Consider the following 13,272-nt stretch of genomic DNA (forward strand, 5'->3'; position numbering starts at 1 on the left):
TTCCAATAAAAATATCCAGACTGAAAGTCTCCACACAATACCACAGCTTAGATATTTACGACAAATACGACATTCCAAATAGGTGTGCTGTGTCTAGTAGGAGTTCTCTATACACATAGAATCTGAACCCACGCAACATAAAGTCCGGTGGAAACCTAAAACATTGAGTTCCGTCCATGCGCAGAGGTTCCCCTGGAATGTGTCATTCGTTCCTGTATCAGCTGTCAAACCCCATTGACGCCTATCCTGGTGCTACGGATGTGTATTTAAGTTTTTTCTTGACCGCAGAGGAATACAGCACGTAATATCACTGTGTACATGAATACACAACTGTTTATTAAGTGTATTAGTATCGATGACTCGGTTGTTTTCCAATGTAACGGGGTGCATCGTCAATAATTCAGACTGAGTGAATATAAACATTGTTGCTCCGATTTTTGCAGCACTGGTCAGTGTAGTAAATAATGTTTATGTTGCTCATGTCGACACGCTTAGAGTGAATATTATTCAGTACTGAGTTTATCGCGGATGTAACGATGATTGAAGGTTAAATTTTTTAACGATAATTGTGCATGGGCGTCTGGAAATCATCATTGGATGTCACAACGTATGGAAAAATAGTACCTTTCACCCGGGACATTGGATGCAGATTTTCATAGTGAGTTTCGAGGGAACTTCGGTGAATTCAACTGAGTGCCATGTAAGCTATGTTTGAATCACTAGTAATTGGCAATTAGTCAGACGTATGGTAAGTCATTAGTCATTTTCCATGGCTTATGAGACGCCCTCGAGTGAAAGCTTTCAGAGAACGAGCTGGGAAATTCTCGTAGTTTTTTTTACTGATTTTATTGAAAATACATTTTCCAATTTTCTTGTGACGTATTTCAACTAAAATATTCAAATGGAATTCGATATCTTCTGGTAGAAAGGAAAGGGGGAAAGGCGGAAAAAGTCTCACAAAATTGCCTGTAGAAGTCCAAGACATATTTAGGGGAAGATAAATGTACATTAACATTTACTAGATAAATATTTTTATTGATTGACTCATTGACTGATTGATCGTGGTGATGGTAGAAGGGTTGAATGACAAATTTTTATTCAGTTTCAGAGTGGAATGCAGCAATGGCCAGTGGAAGCTTCATAAGCAAGCCGGCTAGAGGATGGCTCCATGCAGATCATCTGGTCGAGGAGGGAATCACTTACGCTGTGCGGGTAAGAATCAAGCGCATGGGGGTAATAATGAACCATTGTGATTTATCAATTTCATGTTCCAGTACATTGGGTGTCTGGAGGTCTACACGTCTATGAAGAGTCTGGATTTTGAAACGAGATCATGCGTAGCAAAGTATGACAAAAACGTTTACATCACAGTCTTCAAGAATGACTCATGATTTTCTTCGTAAAATATTGTGGCTGACAGTGTTGTAGGAAAAACGAATAGAATTTTCGATACTGTAGTCTTTCCAGCAAAAAATTTCTCTTTATAAAATACTAGATAATTAATTATTTATTTTATCCGATCTGAGTCATTGTTGATTTTCGAGAATAGCGGGGAAATGAAGAGATGATATTGTTTTTTCAGAAAATGTATCAACCGAGTCTGTGATGCAGCGGGGTTAAATTCTGCAGTCAAAAGAAGACGGGTAATTTCGTATTTTTCACTGAGAAAATTATTTATTCGTGAAATTAATCAAGAATACTTTCTCAGGTTAACAGAACAGTTCTACAAGCAATCGCTAATACACCGTTCATGGAGCATGCGGGCTCCAATATAAATCTGACAATCAGCAGCACTAGTCTGACACTTACGTCCCTTGAGACCGGTCATGTCATAGCTAAACACGAAATGCCGAGGATTTCATTTGCTTCTGGGGGTGATACGGTTAGTAATATGGATAAAGAGCAAGAGAAAGAAAATTAAACGCTAATTGTGTTATTTGGCATCCTAGGAAATACTGGACTTTGTCGCGTATGTAGCAAAAGATGTGCAAGACTGGCGAGCGTGTTTCGTATTGGAGTGTGGTGGTGGTCTGGCCCAAGAAGTCATATCAACGATTGGTCAGGCATTCGAATTGAGATTTAAAGAATTCCTTACAACACCTTCTTCATTGCAGTGAGTACTTTAGTAGCAATGAAAATTATAAATCACATAACTATTGCTATGGATTTAATTTCGAATACCTATATAATGGTATTTTGTTGGAATTAACTGGATTTTCTCACCAGTCCGGCGTTGAATGGAATTCGAGAACCAGACCGGGATTACTACAACGATTTACCCGGAAAAGTCCCCCCCGACATCGGACCACCACCGGTGCCACCACTTCCTGCCACGACTTCAACTCTACCCAATCTTAAACATCACCATTCTTCACAGAATCATGCGCTGTCGAATCATATTCAATGCACATTTGTCAATGGTCGGAGACGGCAAGCCCCTGGACAACCGTGGACAGGTATAACAATCGAGCCTATCTCCGCTTTAAATGCGGTTGATGCTATGTCTGCATTTTTTTTTAGAAACTGGTAACTTAATTGATCTGAGTTCGGACGGTGCTGCATCTGCTCAACCAGAACATAATTATGTTAATGACACCGTCGTTGCAACCAGCCATGAAAATAGACCTTCGCCGCAACCCTCATCGCTATTTGATGCATTCGACATGCGTAAGCACTCATGCAATTTTTAAACGAACGAAATAAACAAAAAATATCAGATCCATAACAATCCACCGATTTCCATTTTCTCATCCAGAAATTAATTCATTTTCATTGAATTTAATTTCAGAGCCATTCAGCACAGCAATATCAGAGATGAACAAATTGAGTCCGCGTTTTCAACAGAATCAACTGAAAACAGAAGCTTGGTACCACGGCAGTGTCAGTCGTCCGGAAGCAGAATCAATGCTGACTAAAGACGGTGACTTTTTGGTTCGTGAGTCCCAGGGCTCACCGGGACAATACGTCCTTACAGGGATGAATAATGGAACCCCAAAGCATTTACTTTTAATTGACCCCGAGGGAGTTGTAAGTTAATATTTTGTAAACTACGTTAACCAGAAGAGAAAAGTCTCCATATTGCCTCTTGTTTGCGATTCCTTATTCATTAGATGTAACATATTTTTTACCTCTTATGTAGGTTCGCACCAAGGACCGTATTTTTGACAGTGTCAGCCATCTGGTGAATCACCATTGTGACAACGCGCTTCCAATTATATCAGCAGACAGTGCGCTTGTACTTCGATATCCAGTCCCACGAAGAAGCGATTATTGATGGAATCGTCTCTGATCTTCCTGAAAAAAGAGAAAGTGTGAAATATTGCTATCGAGTCGTAATGTTAGCGAATGGGTAATACAAAGCCAATAGGATAGAAGAGAAAGTAAAAATAATTTAAGAATGATTTTTACCAGTGCCACCAATTCCCAGCCCTCAAGTAGTAGAATGATTTATTTCCCTGCTGATATTTTTTAAAAATAATTTTTAGGCTCATTTCTTCCATACCCCGTTTGACTTTTGCCGTTGGCTCGTGGCATGCTGTGCTTATGGATGACAAAGTTTAATTAACAAGTCTAGCACTTTCTCCTTGAAATTCTATTGGAGTTCAGTGGAAATTTTCTAAAATAATTTTATTAATTTATTGCAACAGTTAAATTCCACAGTATGAAAATTTCATATGACCTTTTTGACCAAAAATTTTATAGATATAAATCCATAGATTTTAATTTCCTATAGACATTTGTTGGCATAAATTTCTGATGCTCTTATCTTTGTACTGAATAAATAACTGCACTGAGACAGCCCCATGCTTCGTATTTTCCCTTGCTGGTAAATCGAGGAGCATGTGTGTCTAATATTTTGCATTCAGTTTTCCACCCAACAATTTAAAAAAGTCAATGCACAACTCCAAGTTCCTTTATGTCTCGAAGTCTCAATACCCAACATTTTAAACAGGGCTATACTTCGGTTACTTGGATGATAATTTTATTTTTGTATTGTATTTCAGCGGTGATAGCACGTATGAAAGACTAATTATGGGTATTTAAATTTTACAGTAAAAGATAGAATAGAACAAATCAGGTTTCATCTTATTACTTGCCGATGAACAAATATGATCGCGGTGATGAACTCTTCACAACACTTTTTTTATAATATATATTTTAGTACATATATATTGGTAATAGAATACTGAGTCCCGCAATTCGTAATGGCTTTTTCTTTATAAAATCGAAAGATACTTGATACAATGTATATTAACGTTTATTGAAAATTTTTAACTTGAATAGAGATGAATGAAGTCCACCTGAATCGTTGGATTGTAATCATGAGTTCATTGGATCGTGTCATGAATAAAATATTTTACCTCACAATCTATAGAATATTCACTGATCAGTCTCAATCTCATCGCCGAAACCTTTTGACGCGGATGACCGCACGGTCAAGTATATTTCTGAGGGATAGGTGTATTTAATTCTCTGTCTGTGTAACTGGTCATCTGTTCTCGGTAAGTCATCCCCTTTTAAATCTACGGTATCAGCGACTCTGATGACTAGGGAATTTGGAAGGAAACCATCAAGGTTCAGACTGCGCTTGCAAACATCTGCTGGTAATTTCGATTCATCAGAAAACTCTCCTAAATAAAATGATCATAAAATTCCAAAGAAGCGACGTTCATTAAAGCTGTTGACATTACCAATCATGTGGGGCTGCTCCGATTTATTCAACACTTTCTTAATTTTTTCATACTCTTTCACATAGTTCCAGATATCATGTGAATTAATTCCATTTTCAATTCTCGAAGAGGGCCTGATCATTTCGGCAATGTGCCTTTCCCAGTCATCGCGATCCATCACAGCTCTTACTTTCACTATTTTCTGGGCCCGTAATATATTTTCTTTGATTCCTACAATATCTGGAGACAAATAATTTCAAGATTGTTTTTACAATCATGTGAAGGAAAATATTTCGAATAGCGAATTTGTTGGATTTTTCACAAGAGCTAGAAAACTACTAGGGTTTTTAATTACTCGCCTTCATCTCTGTACTCCAATTGTACGCACATCTGCTCCTTGAGAATTAGCTCAAGACCCGGAGTATCTGTTTCTGGATCCAGCGAACCAAGAGGCACGCTGCTGACCGGATGCAGCAGTTTATCATCAATTAAAAAGGATGTATCGATTGATATAGATTCTGAATCATGCATTTTTTTCTCTTCTACTTTCTCTATCCCATCACGTAAAATTTGCAAACGATATTTCGGCGATAAATCTGCAAAGGAATTGCGGGAATAACAATATTCAACAGGTACGAGATTAGCACAGTACAATTTTCGTAAGGAATCCGGTAGAGGTGTTTTCCAGCGTTGAATACAATATCCCCGAGGAGTGAGGAAAATGTTATATGTGATGTGCAAATATTTATTTCTAGTATCTGAAAATATGGGGTTTAGTAATGGATTCAGTATTCATATTATCTCGGGTTTATTCGATTTGATTTCGCGAACTCTAAGTCCTTGAATTTTAAATAAACCTTGACTAGATCATTTTGATGATCCCATATACGTAGTGAACCATCCATCGATGATGTAGCACATAGTTGAAGAGATTCTGATGTGGCCAGTGCCACAATTTGCTTTATGTGATCTTTTGACGGGTGGTGTTCCAATTGTCCTGGGCACGAAGAGGGAAATTATGCGCAGCATATTTGCAAATTACGATTAGTTCGGGAGAAAACATCACTCTTACTTCTCTCGACTGCATTGTACATAAATAACTGATGACATTGGGAAGATTCGGTGCTACTGACGACACAAATGGTGGACCTGTTTTAATTTTTAATACGATTTTTATTACCTAAATGTGGTTCGAGAGAATGTAGAGGAGAGGAGAATCTCACCCGAGAGATCCGATGCAGGTGATTGGAGTGGTGTAATAAATGCAATGCAGTAGCACCAGGGGATTCAACGTATCGGAAAAAATCCTCCAAATTTTCAGAGATTTGTCCACACTGCTGGAGATAACTTGACGAGAGACTATCGAAGAATGCAGGTCAGTTATTTCCGCACTATGGGCCTGTAGGAGAACACATCTAATTAGCCAGAAAAATTTGTTATACTTGCAATTATAAATTTGAGGAAGAAGGTCCATCGAACATGAACAAGTGACGTTATTGTATTTTTTCTACTAAAAATTTCCACTGACTGAGATGGAACTTTCGTGCTTTCCGCTTGTGTCTTCAATGGATATCAATTCCCCTTTTGCAGTTCCAATAAGTATTCGTGTACAAATGGGGTTGACGAATTTTGAGTCTAGACAAAAATCCAACGGATTCATAGAAAATAAAATACAATTTGACGATAAGTTATCGAGAAACGTACGGAAATTTGTACTGCCCTTGGCTTACCTTCTGCTTCACTATGGGATGCACGAATGGCTTCGTAATGATCGTAGACCACGAGACAGGTGATCATTTGCTCTCCACTGTCCCACTCGTCTCTATAAGAGAAGATCGAGATAAAAAAAGTCTAAACAATAAGTTAAATCCAAAAGAATGATTAAATACTCGATCTTCATAGGATTGATTTTCGTGTTCACTACCAGAATCCCATTAGTACCCAGGATGTACATGCGACCTGGATTCGAGACAACATATTACCAAATTGGATCGCAATACCGTCCAGATTAACAAGATCACCTGTGATGTCACTATGTGCTACTGTCATAATTGTAGAATAAGTTGGAAGGATGTGAATATTGAGCTGTTTCCCTGACGTGGATGACAACATTCTGACAATGTTATCAGCACTGCAGACAATGACCCGGGTAGTGTCAATGGGACTGGTCGTCGCAAATAATTTCGTCGGGTGAGCTCTAGATAAAAAAATGGACGGACTAATACCGTGACTGGACTATTATATCTTAATATGCAATAATGGTGCTCATGTGTTTTCGATGCGTACGTCAATGGTGAGTAGAAGGTATAAATCTGATGCATCTGGAAACAACTTAGTTTAGTGCCCACTGTCGCTACTGATGAAGCAGATTCATTCACTGCCATGTGAGAGACTTCCCCAAGCTCACTGAATACCTCGATCTAGAATTTCCTGGAGTTGAAAAAACTGAGAACGATGGCTTAAAATATTGTCCAAAATTGAGTGATCGACTATCTTTGTCAGATGCGAGTGGAAAACGGAATGAAAGTACTCAAAAAATTGAACTTTAGAGCACCTTTTGTCTGAGATTACAGCTCCAGACTTGAACTATATCATCTTCTCCACAAGATATAAACCCACATATAGATGGATGCCCCATAATGATTTTCACAGGGCCTCGATGACCACTGGGACAGTCGATCATGCATTCCAAATCTAAATTCCATGCACTAACGCTTCCTCGCTGGTCACCGGTGATTATCCATCGGCTTGTTGAATGAAAATACAGAACAGTAATCGCGGTTTCCATTGCGTTAACTTTTCTTGCTAGAAATTTAACGGGAACGCTGTTATCCTGGTCTTTATCAGCAGCCAGGGGAATGACGTAAAGTGTTGTCAGGTAAGATCCGGCCAGTCTCAAGAGGACTGAAATTAATTTCGTAGGGTTTATCTTCGTGACGACAGATTTATTCAAAACTTACGTGGGTCGTGTTGGATCAAATAAGAGTATTCTAGTACCCAGGTGGGACCAAATGAGCTATCTGATATATTCACTGTTTTCCAGGAATTGAGGGTCTGTTCTTTGTGATCCAGAGGGAATCTCTGATGGGGATTAATTGCTTTATGGTTTCATCAATGTATTCTAGTAGTGAAACTTAGTGATAAAACTTGAGGTAGACAATATCGGTCTCGTAACGTAGACATTGATGCCTTTGAAGGGGTTCATGGAGCGAAATATTCAACAAAAATTACGGAATTGAAGGTCTTTAACCGATTATGGAAGTGACTAGGGAAACCGAAGTAGAAATATAGTATTTTTCTACAGGAAAATCAGATAAAAATTATGGAATACTCCCGTAAAAGTTCCAAAATATTTTGTAAAAATTACGCTAAAGCAACAACTATTGAGGAATATAATTCAACAAATTGAGAAATTTACCGTCACTTTTGTGGACCCGATGACAAGCATTTCATTAGTGTAGGGTATATAGAAAACATTTTCAACCCTAAATTCATTCCTCACGATTTGTATCAGTTTACACGTAGGTTCCAATAACCAGATTAAATCGTCGTGAGGGATAAAGCCGACGAAAACCTTTGATTCTTGAAACCACAGAAATTTTGTAAACGCCATAGTGGAACTTAGATTGAAGGGGGGCTGCACTGGTTTACCCTGAATGGAGAATCTGTGGATCACAAATGCCGTGTCCAGCAGAAGATACTCCTGAGGAAGAATGATTTATTTCCATTCACTATGGTGCCTTATTAATTAATATGCCATTATATTAGTCAAGAATCGCAACTTGATTACTTTGCTGTCATGGCAGTAGCATATATGCAAGAAATTTCCCATAATCGGTGCTGAGGAGATCAATTTCAACCCGTGGTATAATTTCATCTCTCGAATTCCCCCCGAAGATGCGTCTTCACATCGCAATCTCAAACGTTCCTTCATGCATTTTATGCTTGTCATCCATAAGTGTTTTTGCTCAGCAATTTTTGAAGAGTCAGAACTACCTTCCATGTTTTTTCGCCAAAAACCTGAATGTTCAAAAGGTTCCAGCTACTCCTGAAGTAGGAAATTTATACCAATTAATCTCATACAGCTGATTCGTCAATAATGCAAGAAGGAGGGTAGAATTATCAACATCCCATTTAATCTCGTGCCTAAGTGACCACATGGAAAATTAGAATTTTAAATCATCAGTATCATAACTTTTTGTTACTCTCCCTGACGACATCGGAACTGCCATAAACTTCTTTACTTCAAAGTCTCACTATTAGAAGTGTCAAGTCGTAATGATAAAATGCACAGACCATGATTCATTTCGATACATTTACGTACCTGTACGTTTCCATACACACAAACAGGGAATGATGTTTCCAAATATTAAAAAACATTCATAAATTCATGGGGTGATTTAACAATTTCTAGACAGACGCGCTTACACTCGAGATGGTGTTGGTATCGGATTGAAAAACAAAAACATCAAAAAAAGATGAAAATTCCTCCGAAGAGTGACGTTCTCTAACCCAACAAGTCACTACCTATCTATTTTTGCAACCAACCACTATCGATACATTTTTGCCGTTTAAATTAACTCGAAATAGAAGGCTATAACATCTCGTCATGTATTTATATCGTAAATAGAACGATGGAAGTGGCTTTTGAGGTTAGAGTTTCAGTGAGCAAGCACCAAAGCAACTTGTGTTCTTGAGGTGTCCTTTTATCAACTCTACTTCCACTATTTTATAAACTCAGTGCAATTAACTACGGAGAGGAGTTGATATTTTTATAATTTATCGGCGATGGCAGAGAAGTCGGAAATTCATCAGGATAAACTCCAGAGGGTGTATTGTATGGCTAGAGATGGCCTGTCAATGACTCTTTGTGCTCATTTGGCTGAGAAACCTCGAAAATTGGCGAATAGACTGATAAACGAGGTAATCACTGATAAATATTGAACAACGTTGTGTCGTGAAAACTTTTTATTCATAACAGTTAGATTTTAACAATTTTTTTCACACATGAAACATTTTTTCAATGCGAGCTGACATTTTATGTTTTGACAAATCGATGGGGAAGTCGAGTTTATCTTCATGGTCACTATATATTGTGTGGAATTTTCCAGTGAATTCACCAGTGTTTCCTATCCGATTTTCTCGCACATGTCACAATAATACAACGGCAATTTGTTTTTTGTAGCACAATTCCCACCTCTGCTACAATATAAATTCTATTTCATGCTGCAAGTGATTAAAATATGACGTTGAATATGATTTTTTTTCCGTGGCAATGATATAAATTTAATCGACACGTGATGCCCATATTCTGGGCTCATCGCCCTTGGCGCTATTCCAACGGTTTTTACGTATGACACTGTTGAGAGACAAAGGAATACACGGAAGCGATGTACGTCTTTGTCAAGCAGCCACGGAAAATTTTCACGTTGCATTAGTCTAATTGGTTGTATCACAGATACAATGTTTATATAATTTACAGAAATTCATAGATGAAGATGGACAAAGGAGCACTCCCTTCATTGCAGCAGCTCGCTATGGCCATGATAAAGTTATAAAAATGCTATTGGATAAGTTTGAACCTGCTCTTGAGCAAGGGGGAACTGTTAAGTTTGATGGAGATATCATCGAAGGAGCTAGTGCTTTGTGGTGTGCTGCAGGTATGACACGTGTCTTGGATGAATCAGGTCTTTATTTATAAAAAAAAAAAACAAATTATTGAACAAAGAAGTTAAACTCGTCAAGAGCAGTAGGATTTCCCATCGAATGAATCAGGTTCTCCATTAACTGTATTTATTCGCTAAAAGTTGAAGAACAGACCTTCACAAAAAAAATAAGAATCCCTTGTTGAAAAAAGTATAATTCATGCAGGAGCTGGGCATTTGAACGTTATTAAAACACTCGTCAATGCTGGTGCCGATGTCAACCACGCAACGCATACAAATTCCACTCCTCTCAGAGCAGCGTGTTACGATGGCAGATTCGATATAGTAAATTATCTTGTCAATCACGGGGCTGATTTACACATAGCCAATAAATATAACAATACCTGTCTAATGATCGCCGCGTACAAGGGACACGTGGATATCGTAAGTCGAATTCATTGATGTTATCCCCCTTCCCCCTCCCCCAGGAATGGTCACTTCACAAATAATAAATTTCATTTGCATCAAATGACTGTGTTCACTCACAAATTTCCTTTTATTTCTTAAATTTGAATCATTTCCATGGAAATTAACAACAGAGTCATCAATTCCCACTAAAATACTGTTCAATTAACTAGAAAATTGGGAAATAAATCTTTCACCTGGATGTAGGATAGAGCAGAACGAATAATGCATGAATATTTACAAATTTAGCTGACATTTTTATTGGAGCAAGGTGCCAATCCCAACGAGAAGGCACTCTGTGGTGCGACAGCTCTTCACTTCGCAGCTGAATACGGTCATTGCAACATTGTATCCGAGTTGTTGAAATACGGTACGACAATAACGAAAAATGTCAGTGGAATGACCCCACTGATCGCAGCAGCTGAACGAACTCGAGCCAATGTAGTTGAATATTTGATATCCGAAAATGTCGCAACGAAGGAGGAGGTGATTGAGGCCTACGAACTCCTCGGTGCATCATTTGCAAACGACAAGGACAATTACTGCTTGTCAACAGCGTACACTTACCTCCATAAAGCCATGGAGATGAGATACAGTGACTCAGCAAACATAATCCGCAAACAAGTGGCAGAGCCTGTGCCTGCATACGAGAATTGGAGAGAGAGTGAGACTTTAGAAAGACTAGAGAGCTTAAAAAATGATGCAAATGCGCTTCATATGGAGTCATTGGCCATCAGGGAAAGAATACTAGGAAAGTACAATCCAGAAGTGCCACTTCGAATTGTCTACAGAGGAGCTGTTCTCGCTGATAATGCCAGATTCGATAGGTGTATTGACTTATGGCTGCATGCACTTCACCTACGACAGAGCAATAGCATGTCTTCTGGAAAAGATCTGCTAAGATTTGCCCAAGTCTTCTCTCAGATGGTTCACTTGGGTATCGATCTTCAGTTTAACCAACTTCTGGATGTGCTTGAGGCCAGTGTCGTTGAGCTGGGGAGAAATAAGGCGAGAATGCTAACATCTGATGCTAAAGAGGACACAGAACAGTATCTCGAGGAAACAGAGCCCAATATCATGACGACATTGTACATTTTGACTATTCTTGTGAAACTCATGGCACTCAATGAGAAAGCGTACGATGAAGACAGTGTTAAAAAAGCTAGGTTTCTTGTCCACAAATTGTGTGCACTCAAGATGACTTTGAGAGATGGACAGACTCTTCTTCATCTCGCTGTTAATTCTAAAACCCCAGTTGATGATTTTCATACCAATGATGTCTGCAAATTTCCTTGCTCAGCCACTGCACAGTTGTTGATTAACTGTGGTGCTGATGTAAATGCTATGGATAATGAGCGGAACACGCCTCTTCATGTTATCGTTACTTATCAGAAACCAATTAGTGATTTTATGACCCTGCACAGCATCGTACTGGAGCTGGTTGATGCTGGCGCGCATATGGATATTGTCAATAGTCAGGGAAAAACACCATACGATGCTGCCACAACTGGAGTCGCTGAGATCCTACTCAGGACTCAAACAAAATTGTCACTTCAGTGCATGGCTGCAAAAGCAGTCAAGACGTACAATCTTTCTTATTCGGGCAATGTACCGAGATCATTGGAGAGTTTTATCGAACTTCATGGGCCAGGTCTACATCAGGGCTAACCATTACCTCGACGATTCGACGTCGATGAAGATATATTCTTCGATATACTTTTTTAATGAGCCAAAACCGTGGCTGTTTGGTATGTGGAGTTCAGTATGCAATGTATATTGTAATAATCTTCTAATTAATTTATTTTCATATTTATTTGTTAATGCTTGCACTATCGCTGACTGTTCATAGTGCAGACTTTTGTAAAATTTATACGTTACGACTTCTGGGTACCACTGGACATTGTTCCAGGCAGCTAAGCATATGCCTTGGTACCATTTTAAATTTCATTAAATCTTTTACCTTCAGGGAAATGCTTTTCTACTTTTGTAATTGAATTTGAACTCTCACAACTTAATCTCAATGCTCACATTTAAATTTCCTGTAAATAATTGATAAATAATTTCTTCTGATTTTCCTTCTACCGGAAATTAATTTCTTGCTGAACTGTAAGTTCAATGCCCCTGAATACTCGTGACTTGTTTTAAATCTTTTCTCACGCAATTTACTTGACAACTTTGATGATTGAAAAATCGCGAATCTATAGAGTTGCCGAAATATCTTTAATCTAACAAATAACTCATTTTGTTGTATAATATGGGAAATAATTCAAATAGCTTCAAATACATGAGTGATTCCCTCCTTCTACAATTAGAATAATAATTTGGTAAAGGTCCTTGTCCTATACTGAAATGGATATTTGTACAGAGAACATTTTTTACCGTAAAAAAAATTTCTTTAGTTAAACAAATAAGATGATGAACCGATGATGGTAAACTCATGCTGTAAATGTATAAATATATACCATTAGCATAACTAAATGTGTAGAAATATT

The 13,272-nt window shown here is 38.2% G+C and overlaps 3 protein-coding genes across 9 annotated transcripts; 2 read left to right on the plus strand and 1 right to left on the minus strand.

Moving 5' to 3' along the window:
• The first annotated feature begins 34 nt into the window (after nucleotides 1-34).
• Nucleotides 35-3,798, plus strand: LOC135164335 (SHC-transforming protein 1). Of its 3 annotated transcripts, none has more exons than XM_064124588.1 (10): nucleotides 35-700; nucleotides 1,103-1,212; nucleotides 1,275-1,345; nucleotides 1,583-1,643; nucleotides 1,709-1,882; nucleotides 1,950-2,113; nucleotides 2,227-2,456; nucleotides 2,521-2,667; nucleotides 2,789-3,027; nucleotides 3,140-3,798. In XM_064124588.1, exons 2-10 carry the CDS (start codon nucleotides 1,123-1,125, stop codon nucleotides 3,272-3,274), a joined length of 1,311 nt encoding a protein of 436 aa, XP_063980658.1. In that variant the 5' UTR covers nucleotides 35-700; nucleotides 1,103-1,122; the 3' UTR covers nucleotides 3,275-3,798. The 3 variants fall into 3 exon arrangements, with proteins under 3 accessions (XP_063980658.1, XP_063980660.1, XP_063980659.1); XM_064124590.1 differs by having other exon boundaries at nucleotides 35-658; XM_064124589.1 differs by lacking the exon at nucleotides 35-700 and adding an exon at nucleotides 730-748.
• A 43-nt stretch (nucleotides 3,799-3,841) lies between these two features.
• Nucleotides 3,842-9,134, minus strand: LOC135164327 (uncharacterized). Of its 3 annotated transcripts, none has more exons than XM_064124573.1 (17): nucleotides 8,995-9,134; nucleotides 8,461-8,718; nucleotides 8,089-8,373; nucleotides 7,631-7,751; nucleotides 7,225-7,574; nucleotides 6,957-7,090; nucleotides 6,692-6,867; nucleotides 6,560-6,629; nucleotides 6,401-6,492; nucleotides 6,199-6,305; nucleotides 5,894-6,069; nucleotides 5,743-5,819; nucleotides 5,528-5,667; nucleotides 5,323-5,428; nucleotides 5,030-5,266; nucleotides 4,692-4,910; nucleotides 3,842-4,598 (listed from the first exon to the last, which is right to left on the minus strand). In XM_064124573.1, the coding sequence occupies exons 2-17, from the start codon at nucleotides 8,671-8,673 to the stop codon at nucleotides 4,381-4,383; spliced, it is 2,721 nt and encodes a 906-aa protein (XP_063980643.1). In that variant the 5' UTR covers nucleotides 8,674-8,718; nucleotides 8,995-9,134; the 3' UTR covers nucleotides 3,842-4,380. The 3 variants fall into 3 exon arrangements, with proteins under 3 accessions (XP_063980643.1, XP_063980642.1, XP_063980641.1); XM_064124572.1 differs by having other exon boundaries at nucleotides 3,842-4,601; XM_064124571.1 differs by having other exon boundaries at nucleotides 3,842-4,631.
• Nucleotides 9,135-9,458: 324 nt separating this feature from the next.
• Nucleotides 9,459-13,258, plus strand: LOC135164330 (protein fem-1 homolog B). 3 transcript variants are annotated; one of them, XM_064124578.1, is made up of 4 exons: nucleotides 9,459-9,593; nucleotides 10,153-10,330; nucleotides 10,542-10,759; nucleotides 11,030-13,258. In XM_064124578.1, exons 1-4 carry the CDS (start codon nucleotides 9,459-9,461, stop codon nucleotides 12,446-12,448), a joined length of 1,950 nt encoding a protein of 649 aa, XP_063980648.1. In that variant the 3' UTR covers nucleotides 12,449-13,258. The 3 variants fall into 3 exon arrangements, with proteins under 3 accessions (XP_063980648.1, XP_063980651.1, XP_063980650.1); XM_064124581.1 differs by lacking the exon at nucleotides 9,459-9,593 and adding an exon at nucleotides 9,922-10,062; XM_064124580.1 differs by lacking the exon at nucleotides 9,459-9,593 and adding an exon at nucleotides 9,929-10,062 and having other exon boundaries at nucleotides 10,129-10,330.
• Nucleotides 13,259-13,272: the final 14 nt, after the last annotated feature.

The sequence above is a fragment of the Diachasmimorpha longicaudata genome, chromosome 7 (assembly GCF_034640455.1).
Source record: "Diachasmimorpha longicaudata isolate KC_UGA_2023 chromosome 7, iyDiaLong2, whole genome shotgun sequence".
Taxonomy (NCBI): Eukaryota; Metazoa; Arthropoda; class Insecta; order Hymenoptera; family Braconidae; genus Diachasmimorpha; species Diachasmimorpha longicaudata.